Here is a 14,607-nt window from a genome sequence, read left to right as displayed (position 1 = left end):
AGAGGCTCTGCACATGTGTGTGTGTGTGTGTGAGACTGTGCTTCTTTTATGTAAAAATCAATACTTTCTTTTCCCAGCAGGGTGCGTCCCTCTGTATGGATCTGATGCTGGACTGTTTTCTCAGTGTTCTCTGTAGGGGTCTCTCACCTTGTCGAGTGCCAGGATCTCCTTGGAGGTGGGTTGCTCTAGCTTGAAAATGCCCAGGCCATGCCGAATGGTTGCCTCCTCCTCCTTCAGGATGTCCAGCTGAGTGCGTATGGCAGCGATCTGATCCAGAGCCTGGTCTGGACCCACCGAGCTGCTGAACGGACCTGGAGGAGGGGGTGGACACACACACACACACACACGGGGATCAGCAGGGATGCTGGGACATCCAGAAATTCTCCCGGTTTATTTCGCTACCTGACTTCGTATTGATAACAAAAAAGTTTAGGGTCGTTAAAACACTAAAACTTAGTACAATGTACTATCGACATGATGTAATCAGTGAACCCGTCCTTCGGATGAGACGCAAAAACCAAGGTCCTATTGACTCTGCAGCAGCAGCAGTTGTGATGCATAGTTCACCCCCTAGTCTCTGTAAGTCGCTTTGGAGGAAAAAAAACAAAAACTAATTAATTAATTAACCAGTGAATTAACTAAATTCCTGAATTACAGTGGGAAAAAAAAAGAAAAACAAGAGAGGAGTGTAGTTCTAGCCGATAAGTTTGACGTCGTTTAGTTTCTCTCAGGATTTCTAAATTTCTAAGCGTTTCGTAGCTATGGGGGGTGATGCTAGGGATCCATCTGGTGCGGAATAATGGAAAAGAAAGCCAATTTTCTGTATAACTGCTTCCGGTGTACAGAATCAGTAAGCTTTCCGGTTGAAAAGTACAACAATAAATAGACCAATTGCTTGGTTAGCTACATAGCGGCAGGGGCGAACTGCAAAGCCACAGATTCTGATTTTTTTATTTATTTTTTCTGCAGAAACATTAATATTAGCATTACCGATAGCATATTACCATAGATACGTTTCCTAACAGGCAGGGAAAGCGTTCTGAAGTTGTTTTGATGACAAGTCTTCATTTTACACAGTGTGTGTGTGCACAAGCACTTTTCTGTGTTCCCTGGACTTGGAACAGTTAATCCTGTAACACTATCCCAATACACTGCTTATGCATTACTATTAAAATAATAATAATAATAATAATAATAATAATAATAATAATAATATAGGGAGCTGTAGGATTCAAGCTAATTTCAATCCCCCTCATGGTCCAAGCAGCTGTAAGGAGGACATCTGCTTGCAATGTACAGCAATACGATACTCTGTATGAGCTGTATATAAACTTTAGAGAAATTCTACCCTGTTGTTAATAGCGCCGTGCAGCCCCAGCTAGCTCATTGGAAATGCATTACTGTACCAGAGCAATCTGTATTTAATAACAGTTCATAATTGTTCTTTTTTCCGGCTGGGAACTGAGAGTTATCAGGTTGCACCCTAAGCAGAGGAAGAGGTGATAAATTATGACTTGGCTTCTAACAAGACAGCCTGCTGTAAACCAGCCTATTGGTCGTCGGCAGAACCTGCGGCTGGAGAGCCACTAGTTCAATAAACAGCTCCATCTCTGAGTCCGCCTGTCAGCTGTGAGCTCTGATTAACGAGGCACTTGTTCCTGAAAAAAAGGGACACATTCCTGGACACACGCCTAAGCAGTTAACAATGGGTGGTCTGGTTGTGGTTCAAACAACAGAGCTCCCTTTCGAGCTGAGTTACTGACTTGATAGTCACTTCGTGTGCCCTTAAAGGGAAAATGCTTGTCTCACAAAATGTGTCTGGCTGTCAGCCCTGGTTTGGATTTGCCACACTGTTTTGCGTATGTATTAAAAAGGTCGAACACCCTACTGCACTTCAAAGTCGTTTGACAGTCTTGCTGGGATGAAGCCAATATACAGCTATGGCCAAAGGTTTTGCATCACCATCTATATAGAATTAACTAATTTTGCTTCATAAAGTTGAATGAAACCTGCTGCATAATGTTACGTTAACATATTGAATTACATACCGCTTTGTAGTTTTCTATATATTTAATTGAAAAATGTGGCAAAATCTAACATCTGTACTACTATTATGGCTTCCGGTAGACTTTTGCGATATCATTTTGTAGTTTTTTTTGACTACATGATGTTAAATAAAATATCAAAATTATGTTCATATAGTCTACCATGGTCTACAATATGCTTTTCAATACGCGTTACTGTACCTCTCTGTGCTTTACAATGCTTCCCTATGCTTTACAAGACCTCTCTGTGTTTTACAATGCTTCCCTGTGCTTTACCCTACTTTCACTGTGCTCTATCACACTTTGCTATACTTTTATTCTTATAAAGGTTGCAGGGGGGTGAGGACCCAACAGAACTGAAGGTAAATGCTGTCTCGCTATCGCCACACTGTGTTTGCTATCATATCATACCTATAAAACCTTGTAAAGCACAGATAGGTATGGTAAAGCTTCCCTGTGCTTTACCATACCTCTCTGTGCTTTACAAAGCTTCCCTGTGCTTTACCATACCTCTCTGTGCTTTACAATGCTTCCCTATGCTTCACCACACCTCTCTGTGCTTTACAATGATTCCCTATGCTTTACCAGACCTCTCTGTGCTTTACAATGCTTCCCTATGCTTTACCATACCTCTCTGTGCTTTACAATGCTTCCCTGTGCTTTACCATACCTCTCTGTGCTTTCTCAATGCTTCCCTATGCTTTACCAGACCTCTTGTAAGGTGCTGTACCTGACGCTGTGAATTCTTCGCTGATGCTGTGTGTCTTCTTCTTGAACTCCTCTGCTGAGTGGATGAGGCTGGTCTTGAACTTCTCCTTGTGTTTCTTCAGCATGGCGTCGCTGTCTATGATACACTGCTGGAAGGAGAGCCACTCCCCATTCAGGTCCTCCAGCATCTGCTGTACCTGAGAGACGAGAGAGAGTATTACTATTATTATTATAAATGGTATAGATAAAGTTAGGGTACAAAGTGAGGGCATACATAGAAGCGGAGTAGAGTTTAGAACAGAAGATAGGGAGCACTTTTCAATCAATCAATCTTTATTTTCTATAGCGCTTTTCATGGTGGACCACCATCAAAAACTGTTCCTCAGCTTGACTTACGGTGTCGCTGATGGAGACCTCGTACTTCTCCAGGATGGCAAACTGCTCGTGAATGGGGGGGATTCGAGCCTCCGTCTTGGTCAACTCGGACTGCAGTGTCTCCAGAAGCTTGAGACTGTCTCCAAGAGCCACAAGGGTTTGAGGGGGCCTGCTGACTCTGTGGGGGGCGGGGGGAGGCGATAAACATTCAAATCTGTTACAAAGTAAGTTAGCAAGACATTTTCTGAAAAACAAAACTAGCAAGAATAAGCTTGCAGGCAGAAGATGCGACATTGCTCTGAATGCAGATATGACCCAAGGTTTTGCATCCCCCTATAGAATGAACTAATTTTGCTTTATAAAGTCGAATGACAACCTGCTGAATAATGTTACGTTAACACATTGAATTACACGCCGCTTTTTGTAAATGAAAAACTAAAAAAATTTGGCATTTCTAACGCTAACACGAAATACTGCTGTTTAAATGGTCTGATGTGGGCGGAAACCTTCAGTGCTTTTTTTTTTTGTTGTTTTTTTGCGTTGAGGGAATTTGGGGGCTGAAACCGGGGCTCACTTGTCACCGTTGTCCTTCAGGAACAGATGCAGCTCTCTGAGCCGTTCGCAGGCCATCTCGCTCAGCAGCGTGGTGAACTTGTTCTGCCACTCGTTGCAGTGCTGCACCAGGGAGAACTTGAGCGGGGAGCAGTCGAGCAGCACAAACTGGATATTGAGCACCGTCTCCTCCTTCTGCACATTGTTCGCCACCTCTGTGTACCTGCAAAAGGAAAGGAGGGGAGGACCAAGCGAAAGCGTTAACCTCACTGAATCAGAGCCACTCAACCAGTAGGAGCCAATATTAATGACCATTTCCTGAAGAGTCATAAGAAACAAAACCAAACAAAAAAAATCAACAACAGGGCTACAGTTATGGCCAAAGGTTTTGCATCGCCCTATAGAATTAACTTTGAATGAAACCTGCTGAAATGTTACGTTAACATATTAAATGACATACCACGGCTTCCCATAAACCGAAAAATGTGACATTTCCTAATCTAACATGAAATACCACTGTTCTACTCTTATTACTTCCGGTAGACTTTTTTTGCGTTATCTTATTTTGTAGTTTCTTCGACTGCACGATGTTAAATAAAATATCTAAATTTTCTTAATCTTAAAATTGTAGGTGATGCAAAACTTTCAGACAGAGCTGTGTACACATGGTCTATGTTTTTGTGCTCATAAAGCAGATCTTATGTATAAACTGCTACACACATTTGCTGTTACACTTTGACTTGCTTCTACCAAAAACAGCCATACTGTATGTCCAGCCCTCAGGGGCACTGGAACTAGGGGTGCTGGGAGTGCGGCATCATAAATAGGGGTTACAGTTTTGTTCAATGGCTTTCTACTTTAAAAATTGTTCCAGTGCCACTGCCTGCTCTTGTCTCCTGATCATTGTGGTGCTCCATGAGCCATTTATTGGTCACGGGCCACCCACTGGACTGCCCTGAACTAAAGCATTTACTCTATTTTTTCCAAAGGGAAAAACTAAATAATAATCTTACAAATGAAGCTGCAAAATTGCAACAAAAGAGGGAGGAAGGGGGTGGCTTGAACTAACACACCGGCTTGTTAGTTTAAATATCTCTGATATCACTAGTTTGTTTTTCCATTTCCAAAAAAAAAAAAAAAAAAAAAGGATACAAATGACCCACTTGTACTTAATGACACAGGAAACCTGAGAGAAATTACTCCTCACGACTTACAATACAATATACATTTTACTCAGGGCGCTGTTTGTGTCAAGCATTCATTTTACACTGGCCCTGTTCAAAGAAATCGATAAAGACACTCAGCCTTTTACATGACATCACCAGTACCAGCTTCAAATCTATTATTTTCAGCGCCTGTGTATTGACAGAGGTATTGAAAAAAAAAAAAAAAAAATTGGTAGAGGTTTTGACGAGAATCATTTTGTATAAAATGCTTGCGAAGCAATCAGAGAAAATGAAAATCATCTGCAGTTATTGGAAAGTAAGAATTTTAAAAGAACTAGCATTTAGAAGTGCCTCCGTTTAGATCAGCAGAAAAGCAGACCGCTGTCCTACACACAAATATGTGTTGGAGTGATTTATAAAAAAGTAACTGAGGGTCTCTTGTAACGGCTTTTCTCTTTGTGTTACCAAATACGGTGCTCCCTTTTCATTTCACTATCTATCTGTCTTACTTACACGTGAAAAAGTAGTGCAATAATGAAAAATGACACTGCAGCTCCGAAAAATGTTGCAGAGAACCAGCGCAAAATGAAATGAGTTATTTTCCTCTGGAGCACATATCCAAGTGAACTCGGTTCGGTTCGCTAGCCACAACCATAACTAACCACAGGTGAAAAGACCCCTTGAACATGTTTAATACTGTTGGGGTAGCTGATCCCCACCCCCCTTATTTCAGTAACAGAAAGAAGTTTGGAAGACCTGACCTGGCGATGTCGGCATCGAAGGAGGACACTGGGGGGTTGAGCCGCTGGTATCTGCGGATGAAGGAATCCTTGTTGATCTCCCAGATCTCCCGGTATGTGTCCCAGGTCTTCTGGTAGCTCTGCAGGTGCACAGCGTTGGCTGCCATGCCTGCACTGATCTGGGCTTGGATCTTTTTGATGTCGTCATCGCGCTCTGTTAAAAGCAAATGGGATAACACAGGGTGTACTGAAGGGGTGATCCCGAATATCGAATACTCAGGTGTGAAATGTCTTTAAGCAAAGGTAATTCAGATCATTTTGTGTGGTGTAGATAGGAAACATGGTTCATCCGATTTAATATAATATAATATCTTTATTTTTACATAGTGGCTTTCATAGTGGACCACTGTCACAAAGCTCTTTACAGAGGCAGGCTGTGAACTGCGCATTATATGCAGAGTCGCTTCCAATAGGAGATTGATTTAACATCTCATCCGCAGAGCACAAGGAGGTGAAGTGACTCGCTCAGGGTCACATACAGCGAGTCAGTCAGTCAGTGGCAGAGGTGGGATTTGAACCGGGGAACTTCTGGTGACAAGCCCTGGACTTTAACCACAGGACCACACTGTCTCCTTGATTTAACAGAGAACACCTCAAATCTGCAGAATTTTTCCTGCTGCCCATGATGAGAGAAAAACATTAACTTTCAAATCGGCTTTTAAAGTACCTAGTGCAGAAGTTAGGGGACGGCTTGTCTTGTCTTGTCTTGGAATCAAAGTGTTAATGTAATGGATCTATAAAATACACTTTTCTTGATGGCAGTTCAGAGCAGGAGTAGAGAGAAGCAGCACACCCCTGGGAGGCAGACTGGTGTTTTGGGGTGCTTACAGGGGTGTCAGACTCACCGATGATCACGTGGATGGGCTCTCTCTGAGACTTGCTCTTGGTGAGGAGATCAGGGAGGCGCTTGAAGACGGAGATGGTGCTGATAAGCTGGCTACAGATGCTGTTGACAATGTTCGCCAGGTTGGTTAAAGTAGGGGAAAACTCCACCTGAAATACACACAGGCACACACAGACACACACAGGCACACAAAATGTTAGTTGAGGCCCTGTCTACAGATATGACCAAAAGTTTTGCACAACAGGTGCAATATTTATGGAATTATTTAGTTTAACTTGTATGTATATATGTGTGTGTGTGTGTGTGTGTGTGCATGACATGCAGCTTTTTTCCTTACATTAGAATTGTAGTGATTCAAAATGGGTTCTTTTTGTTAACGTTCTGATGCAGCCTTTGAATGTAAACACCTTTCACCTGAAGAAGAGACCTCTGAGGTCTTGAAAGCTTGTGAATAATTATTATTATTATTTAGTTAGTCCAATAAAAGTTATCACATCTCCTTCTCTTTGTCTATTAGTTTAACTTGAAAGATCCCTTCTGACATCTTTTTTAAAGAAGATACATTTTTAAATATGCTTTGCAGTACCAACACAACTAGCTACAGTGTGCACACTATCCTTTTGTAATGCCTTGGCATAGACAGCGCCACACTGAAATTGCATTGTATTCTGAGCTGCACTACACTCTAAGTGGGATCTCCGGTACCTGAGCGGTGGAGCCTGGCAGGTCGTTGAGCAGTACCACCATGACTCTGAACAGGGGGTTGGGGGTGGTCTTGCTGTCCCCATTGATGGCTTTGGCCAGCTCCTGCAGTGACCACTTGATGTTGAGCCGAAAGGCCTCCTCCACCATGCGGTCCATCTGGTCTGTGTAGTTCAGCCAGTGCTGATGCACCTTCAGCGGTAATAAACAAGTTAATCAATCGAACAATAAATGTATCAGCGCTGTCGTGCTCCTCGTTTGGGGAACTCTATTCCGGTCAAGGGCGCTTGGCTTTGCATGGCTTCCATCACATGCAGGGCTGACAGTTTTGTTCAAAGGCTTTCAGCACCCCCACTTTAAAAATTGTTCCAGTGCCACTTTGGAAATATTGGATTCTTTTAAATCTAAACTGAAAGCATACTGTTTTGTGTGCTTTTATATAATTGGTTGTAACTGGAGTTTAGGTACTTTGGATGCCATGACATGAAGGGCATTATAAAAAATACATTTTTATTGTGTTGTATTGTAATCGATCAATCAAACCCTCCATAACTATTAAACATTTGCTGAAATTTAGAAATGCTGAAGGAAGCTAAAATCCAATAAGACACGTTTCGACTAGAAGTATTTTTCAATCGACCAGAAGTCTTTCTCTGTGTCTTCCTTTCAGCTAGCACTCTACAAAAACCCTAAAACTAAAATTCAGTGACAAGCTAGAACTACTTTCTGTTCATCAACCTCTGTCATTAAATTTAAGTTTCTTTTAGTATTTCTCAAGCTCACAACATGAGCGGCTTGGTTTTATTCTTTAGCAGAGAGAAAACATCAGAGGAACTTGATGGTACAGTAGTCTGTTAAAAAAAGATTTCACATGGCTGTAAATATTAGGGATTCTCTAAACGAATCAAACCAACACCCTGATAAATGGGGGGCGAGTGCGAGGAGGAGAGAGAGGGGCGGGAGCTACCTCCTGCCCGTCGTTCCTGAAGGTCTCGTAGGTGCACGCCATGGTGTTGACGATGTCCTGGTGAACGCTCTGCAGCTTGCTCAGGACGCTGTCACGCTGCCCCTGCTGGTCCTGCTCGAACTCCAGGTCCTTGTAGACGCGTTTGCCATCCACTCGCACCAGCAGCAGCTCGCTAATCTGACGGGCGCTCCGCGACACCAGCAGGTTCGCTGACTTGTACTCGTCCACCATCAGCTGCACCTGAAAAACAAAAAAGACAGCACAGCAGACTTCGTTTGAGAAGATTAGTCAGATTTCACATTGACTGTGTTTCTTTTTGTGGTTTGTGAAATGCATGTGGAATACTTTTTCTTTGTGTCTGTAATCGAAGAGCCACTGGCTCCACCAGCTCCTGGGTCGGGAGATAAGCGGAGAGAGTTCTGGCGCATCCCGGTTTTCAGTCCTCGGAATGCAAACAATACTCCCAAAATTCTAAGGGGTGTATTCAATTGACCTTACCCTTATAAAAGTTTGGCATTTATGCAGTTTTTTTTCCAAACTTTTCCGATGATTATACTATGCGTTTTGCCATGTTCGTTAATGTGCTTTACCATTCCTCGTTATTCTTCACAATGCTTACCTGTGCCTTGCCATGCTTTCACTTTGCTGGGCTTTTACTATGGGGAAACTTTTATAAGGTTTAGTTTACCATGGTTTGTTTTTTCAATGGTTCCCTATGCTTTACCAGACCTCTCTGTGCTTTACAATGCTTCCCTATGCTTTACCATACCTCTCTGTGCTTTACAGTGCTTCCCTGTGCTTTACCAGACCTCTCTGTGCTTTACAGTGCTTATCTATGCTTTCACCTTGCTTTATTACAATTTGCTGTGCTTTTACTCTTTTACTATGGTAAACTTTCATAAGGTTAACAGTGGCACATCTGAATACCATTGTTGTTTAAATAATTAAAACCCACATTTTATATACATTCATATACACACACACACACACACACACACACACACACATACATATATATATATATATATATATATATATATCCAGATATACACTCCAGCGACTTGTTCCACGGTTAGATATTTGATTTTCAGAACCTTGACCTGAATGAAATAAACATGTAGGTGGTATTTAGGTCTGTCGTTTAGATACACTGAACGGACCCAGGAAAGCAGTAATAAGCCACCTCTGCAGAGTGCACGTAAAGTGAAAAGGGTATGTGCCTTTTGTTAGAGCTAGTTCTAGCACAACTGCTGTAAACAAGTTTTTGAAAAAGTGCGATCGAATCAAATGACTGCTTTGGAAAAAACACCAGGGCCTCAGTTCAGTATGTCACCACTATCCGGGAGAACCAATTATTATGTAAAAATAAAACCAGTTTAATACAAGCCCGCTCCATCTAGCGCACGGATCTCTGTGGCTCACCTTGCTGGCATGAAGCCTGCACTCCTGGATGAAGTAATTCGAAGCCCCTTTGGAGGACCAGAGGAGCTTGGAAAGCCCGGGCTGGATCTTCTTATCTAGGAACCGGATCCGCTCGCGGAACAGACCCCTCTCCTCACTGGACAGCATTCCGATGATCCTGCGATTTAGAATAATACATTTTAATAATGGCCCTCTTTGGAACACAGTTGCCCTTATACAAGTTTACCACGGTATTTCTGTAATTTCACCAGGCTTTTCCCATGGTTACAATTGCTTCCCTATGCTTTACCATACCTCTCTGTGCTTTACAGTGCTTCCCTATGCTTTACCAGACCTCTCTGTGCTTTACAATGCTTCCCTATGCTTTACCAGACCTCTCTGTGCTTTACAATGCTTCCCTATGCTTTACCACACCTCTCTGTGCTTTACAATGCTTCCCTGTGCTTTACCATACCTCTCTGCTTTACAATGCTTCCCTATGCTTTACCAGACCTCTCTGTGCTTTACAATGCTTCCCTGTGCTTTACCATACCTCTCTGCTTTACAATGCTTCCCTATGCTTTACCAGACCTCTCTGCTTTACAATGCTTGCCTATGCTTTCACCATGCTTTATTACACTTTGCTATGCTTTTACTATGGGGAGTCCTTTAAGGGTGCTAGTCCATAATGATTAGGTCTGACCTGTTGTAGTCTCGGACCACCAGCAGCACGTTCTCCCGCAGGTTCCTCAGGTCCTCTTTGCGATGGTACACCTCCGCCACGTAATGGGGGATCTCAAACAGCAGACGCTCCCAGTAGTAGATCTCATTAAACAACTTCAGCAGGTTCCTGACAAACACACACAAACACACACACATTAATACCAATAATTAATAAATCAAAAAGCACTTGGAGATATCTTTGTATAAATTGTTAAAGGAGGCAGGGGGAGGGTGGAATGGGGAGGGAGGTTAACAAACATTTATTTATTTATTTATTTTTTAATAATAATAATCCTGGTGCATCCCGCTTCCTCACTTGTCGAAGTTCACGTCCAGCATGCCGGGCTTCTCAGCGCTGCGGATCAGGAGGGGAGTGTCCAGTCTCCTCTCACACTGCCGGTCCAGTCCCTGGGTCCAGTCTGTGAAGATCTTCCTCACCAACTCATCCAGTGTCTGCAGCAGCTGCTTGTGCACGGCCCTTGTCTCCACACCCAAGCCGATCTGTGGCAAGTAGTGGGCCTTCGACAGGATCTGCAGCCATTTCAATGTGTTTTACTGTTATAGCAACCTTTAATATCAATGGTATCTCAAAGCGCTTTAGATGTTAAAATAGACAGAAGTATTCCGTATCAAGAAGTAGTAAATAAAATCCTGAAAGAACAATAATAACAATAATAATAATAATAATAATAATAATAATAATAATAATAATAATAACAATAAAACCTAAATAAAACAATTCAACAGGAAATTAATAAGAATGATTACCAGTTACCAAAATAATTCCACTTCATATCTTATTGAATCGTGTTCAGCAGTTGAGGGCTAAACCCAAACCCCAAGATTTGAGAATAGTGATGGCATATATATATATATATATATATATATATATATATATATATATATATATATATATATATATATATATATATATATATATATTTTTTTTTTTAAATTAGTGTCCTGTAGTGCTCTGATATTATGGGACCCAGAGGGGGAGACAACACTGAACCTCAGCCCTACCTCCATGGGTCTCTCGATGCGTCGGCGCAGTGCTCTGGCCCAATGCGCCTGTCCTGCATATTGTGGCAGGTGGGGTGGCAGAATGCAGATCTTCTTGCTCAACTCTCTGTTGACCCGGCTCAGCTCGTCATTGTAGAGGGCATACACATCCACCGTCTTTTTGTCAATGGTGCGTTTGATTGCCTGAGTGAGTGACACAAACATAACATCCCATATAAAAGATCCCTCCCATGTCAACCTGGCTCAGCCTATCCATGCTGTCTGACAAGGGCGAAAGCCAAGGTATTGGGGCTAATTATTAAAATAGTGAGTTTTCAGTTCATCAGTTACTTTTTTAGTTCTAAGTTTTTACCACTGTATAAACAGCAGTACATTTTTGTAAGGGACACACACACACACACACACACACACTCGTACAAAATAGAGTTTAAGGACTTTGCATTGATTCCCATACAGTGTAGAGTGATTATTCTAAACTCCAGTGTAGCACAGGGGGTAAACATAACAATGAAAGTTGGGGCTCAAGTAAATACTCCTGCTGCATTGAAAGTTTTAATACCATTATGTTTAAAATATATTTTAAAACATTATGGAAGCAAACATCTACACACACACACACACCTCTCGTGCTGACAGGTGCTGAAAGACATCCAGCAGTTTCACTCCTTGCTCCACTGTGGTGACCGTCTCGAACGCAGTGGTGATCAGGTTCTGCATCATCACCTCCAGGTCTTTCATATTTGACCGGAACCTGCACAACACACACACACAAAAAACACATTTCACTACAAAAACTGCTGTGATTAAAAGGGGAAACCATTTTAGCCATAATTATTATTACTAATTATTAATCTGAATTAGTCACTTAGCACATTTTTTCTGTAATAGAGGGCAGTGCAGTAAGCCTAACCTGTTGTAATCGTCATGCCAGGATGTGTTCTTGACGTCCAAGATGGTCTTCTTGGCGGCTTTGAGGATCAGCAGGTTCTTCTCGAAAGTGCCCTCAATCTCCAGCAAGCTGCGGGCGATCTCTGGTCCCTTGTGTCCGGTGAAGCAAGGCAGCGGAGTCTGGTTACCTTCCTCTTGCCGGGCAAAGTGCTGCTGGCACTGACACACCTGGGAGTGGAGAAAAGAAACAACGTAACAAACTCAAGCAGACAAACGCTTTGACCGGTGGCGTCTCCATTCCAAAACTATTTTCTTGCTCTTCACAAAGCATGAACCCCGCTGTCAAGCAATCACTCAAAACCTTTACTTAGTGAGATGAGTCAATTGAGAATAAATTCTCATTTACAATGATGACCTGGCAAGAGGCTCGCTACACCATCAACACCACAGCAAAACAACAAATAAAACAAACGAATAGAACAAAATAAAAAAAAAAAAAAGATGAATCATAAAACAAACAACATAAATTACTGCGGTTCTCATTAATTTATTAAAACACAGGTTTTGTTAAAGATAAAATAAAGGAGGGTTATTAATTAATGAGGTAAATGCTGTAAAATGTGAAATCTTTGGAAGCATGAAATAATTTCACAAATTGAGTGTTAATATTTGTTGCCGTAAATGAGCCTGTTGTGGGAGATCATCAAAATGACATCGCCACAGACCTACTCTGTTTTACAGTATCTGTAATTTTCCCCCTAAAGAAAGCATTAACAAAAACAAAATGCACTTATTCAGTAACAATCTGGTCATTGTAAGATAAAAAAAAAAAGTTACAGAGAAATCTCATTGCAAAAGAAGAAAGTGACAGCTGTTTGTTTACTACCTCCAGCAAGTCTTTACAGCGTTGCATAAAAGCGTCCACCTGCGCAAAAATACTGGTCTGGTCCAAGACCCAGCCTGTGGATGAGCACCTGTCAAAACAAAGAACGGGTCAGCCTTGGAAATGGACAGGCGTCTCAGTCAACCAGAATGAGGAGACTGGCAGGATTTCACATTGACATCACAGTTACTGAGCAGCTCAGAGCGAGGATTTTTCTGCTCACTCTGATCACCGGTGAAATCCGCTCTGCAGTGCTCTGCTCAGAGGAAGTAGAACTGTACAAGCCGTTATTAAGCAGGTTCTTCACTGAGCTGCTCTGAAGGATCTGATTGGACTCACATTTTATTGCATTACACAAATTACTTTGGTGTAAGAGAACATTAAGGATTTTTTTGTGTGTACGTGTTTTTTTGTGTTGTTGTTTATATAAGCTCTTATAAATTTTATAATTTAAAAAAACAAAGGTTTTTTTTTTTTTGTCACCATGGTCCTGGCTGCCAAAAACCCAGGGGTTTCATCTTGAAGGACACAAGAGGAGTGAAATCATTTGTATGCATTGATTTGAAAACCTAATTTCATTAAGTCACCAAATTAAATAACGTCTGGAATCACTGAACAAAAGGGACTGCCTGAGGAATAAAAAAAAAGGCTGGCTTGACGGCTGGCAGCGACCATTAATCATTCTGCCACTCATTCCGTGTCACTTAAAGGCATTACACATGTAATATCAATTGACCTAACAGACCTGGAGATGCAGTAACATGCATTTACAGTTCAAAAACTCCTTTGCAAACGTTGTTAATTGGCAAGGGAAATATAAAAAAATGTTATGTTAACATACTATATAACTCTGCATTGTTTTGACTGAACCTCCCCCACCCCCCCCCACTCCCCAAAGGCAGAACAGGGATGGAAATAAGACTCTCATTGCATAGCAGTTTGGTGCATTCCTAGTTTTACTCTGAGTTTAATCAAACAAAGCAGGGCTTGTTACCTAGACACGCTGGGGCTAATCAAGCTTGTGGTAAAACCATGAATGGGTGAAACTGCTATGCAAGAGGGGGAGTCTTACTCCCATCCCTGGAGTAACACTACGCGGGGTCCTACTTGTGATGGAGCTGAGAGACGTGAAGGTAGTGCTGCTTCCAGGCCATGCAACAGCTCACACACTCATTGAGGCTCTGCTTGCTGGATATGATGTACCCCTCGAATATCCGCTCCAGGGAAATCTCCTTGCAGCACAGCCGGATGATCTCGTTGCTCAGCTGTCACGTGACCAAAAAAAACCCCCCATCAAACACACAACACTTTTTCAACTTTTCTGGCCCTGCAAATCCTCGCCCGGTTCCGAGCAGCTGATTCATTCCGAGATCTTTCTGTCCCGTGCTGTGCGTGCCATTCTTATTCGCTGTGGTTTAGCACACTTTGCTATGGCAATTTATTAAAAACGTCTCACATGTAAAAAGGTAGCACGCATGTGAATTAACATCATATACTGTAGTGCTGCAATAAAAAGGCATGTTCTTATGA

The 14,607-nt window shown here is 42.0% G+C and overlaps 1 protein-coding gene across 1 annotated transcript in view; it reads right to left on the bottom strand.

Annotated features, from left to right (window-relative positions):
• The window catches only part of dnah2 (dynein, axonemal, heavy chain 2), a 68,757-nt gene that overhangs the window by 47,176 nt on the left and 6,974 nt on the right, over positions 1–14,607 (bottom strand). Inside the window, exons 9-24 of the mRNA XM_041237421.1 lie at positions 14,185–14,342; positions 13,081–13,168; positions 12,217–12,422; positions 11,928–12,057; positions 11,307–11,489; positions 10,600–10,814; positions 10,264–10,410; positions 9,582–9,738; positions 8,160–8,399; positions 7,196–7,384; positions 6,492–6,639; positions 5,608–5,800; positions 3,703–3,903; positions 3,150–3,306; positions 2,776–2,950; positions 148–311 (exon numbers count right to left, since the gene is read on the bottom strand). Coding sequence (XP_041093355.1) covers positions 148–311; positions 2,776–2,950; positions 3,150–3,306; positions 3,703–3,903; positions 5,608–5,800; positions 6,492–6,639; positions 7,196–7,384; positions 8,160–8,399; positions 9,582–9,738; positions 10,264–10,410; positions 10,600–10,814; positions 11,307–11,489; positions 11,928–12,057; positions 12,217–12,422; positions 13,081–13,168; positions 14,185–14,342 — 2,751 coding nt within the window. The remainder of the gene's footprint in view (positions 1–147; positions 312–2,775; positions 2,951–3,149; positions 3,307–3,702; positions 3,904–5,607; positions 5,801–6,491; positions 6,640–7,195; positions 7,385–8,159; positions 8,400–9,581; positions 9,739–10,263; positions 10,411–10,599; positions 10,815–11,306; positions 11,490–11,927; positions 12,058–12,216; positions 12,423–13,080; positions 13,169–14,184; positions 14,343–14,607) is intronic.

This window comes from Polyodon spathula, chromosome 44 (genome assembly GCF_017654505.1).
Source record: "Polyodon spathula isolate WHYD16114869_AA chromosome 44, ASM1765450v1, whole genome shotgun sequence".
Classification (NCBI taxonomy): Eukaryota; Metazoa; Chordata; class Actinopteri; order Acipenseriformes; family Polyodontidae; genus Polyodon; species Polyodon spathula.
Note: the sequence above shows the minus strand (reverse complement) of the source record. Positions and strands in the feature narration are given on the sequence as shown.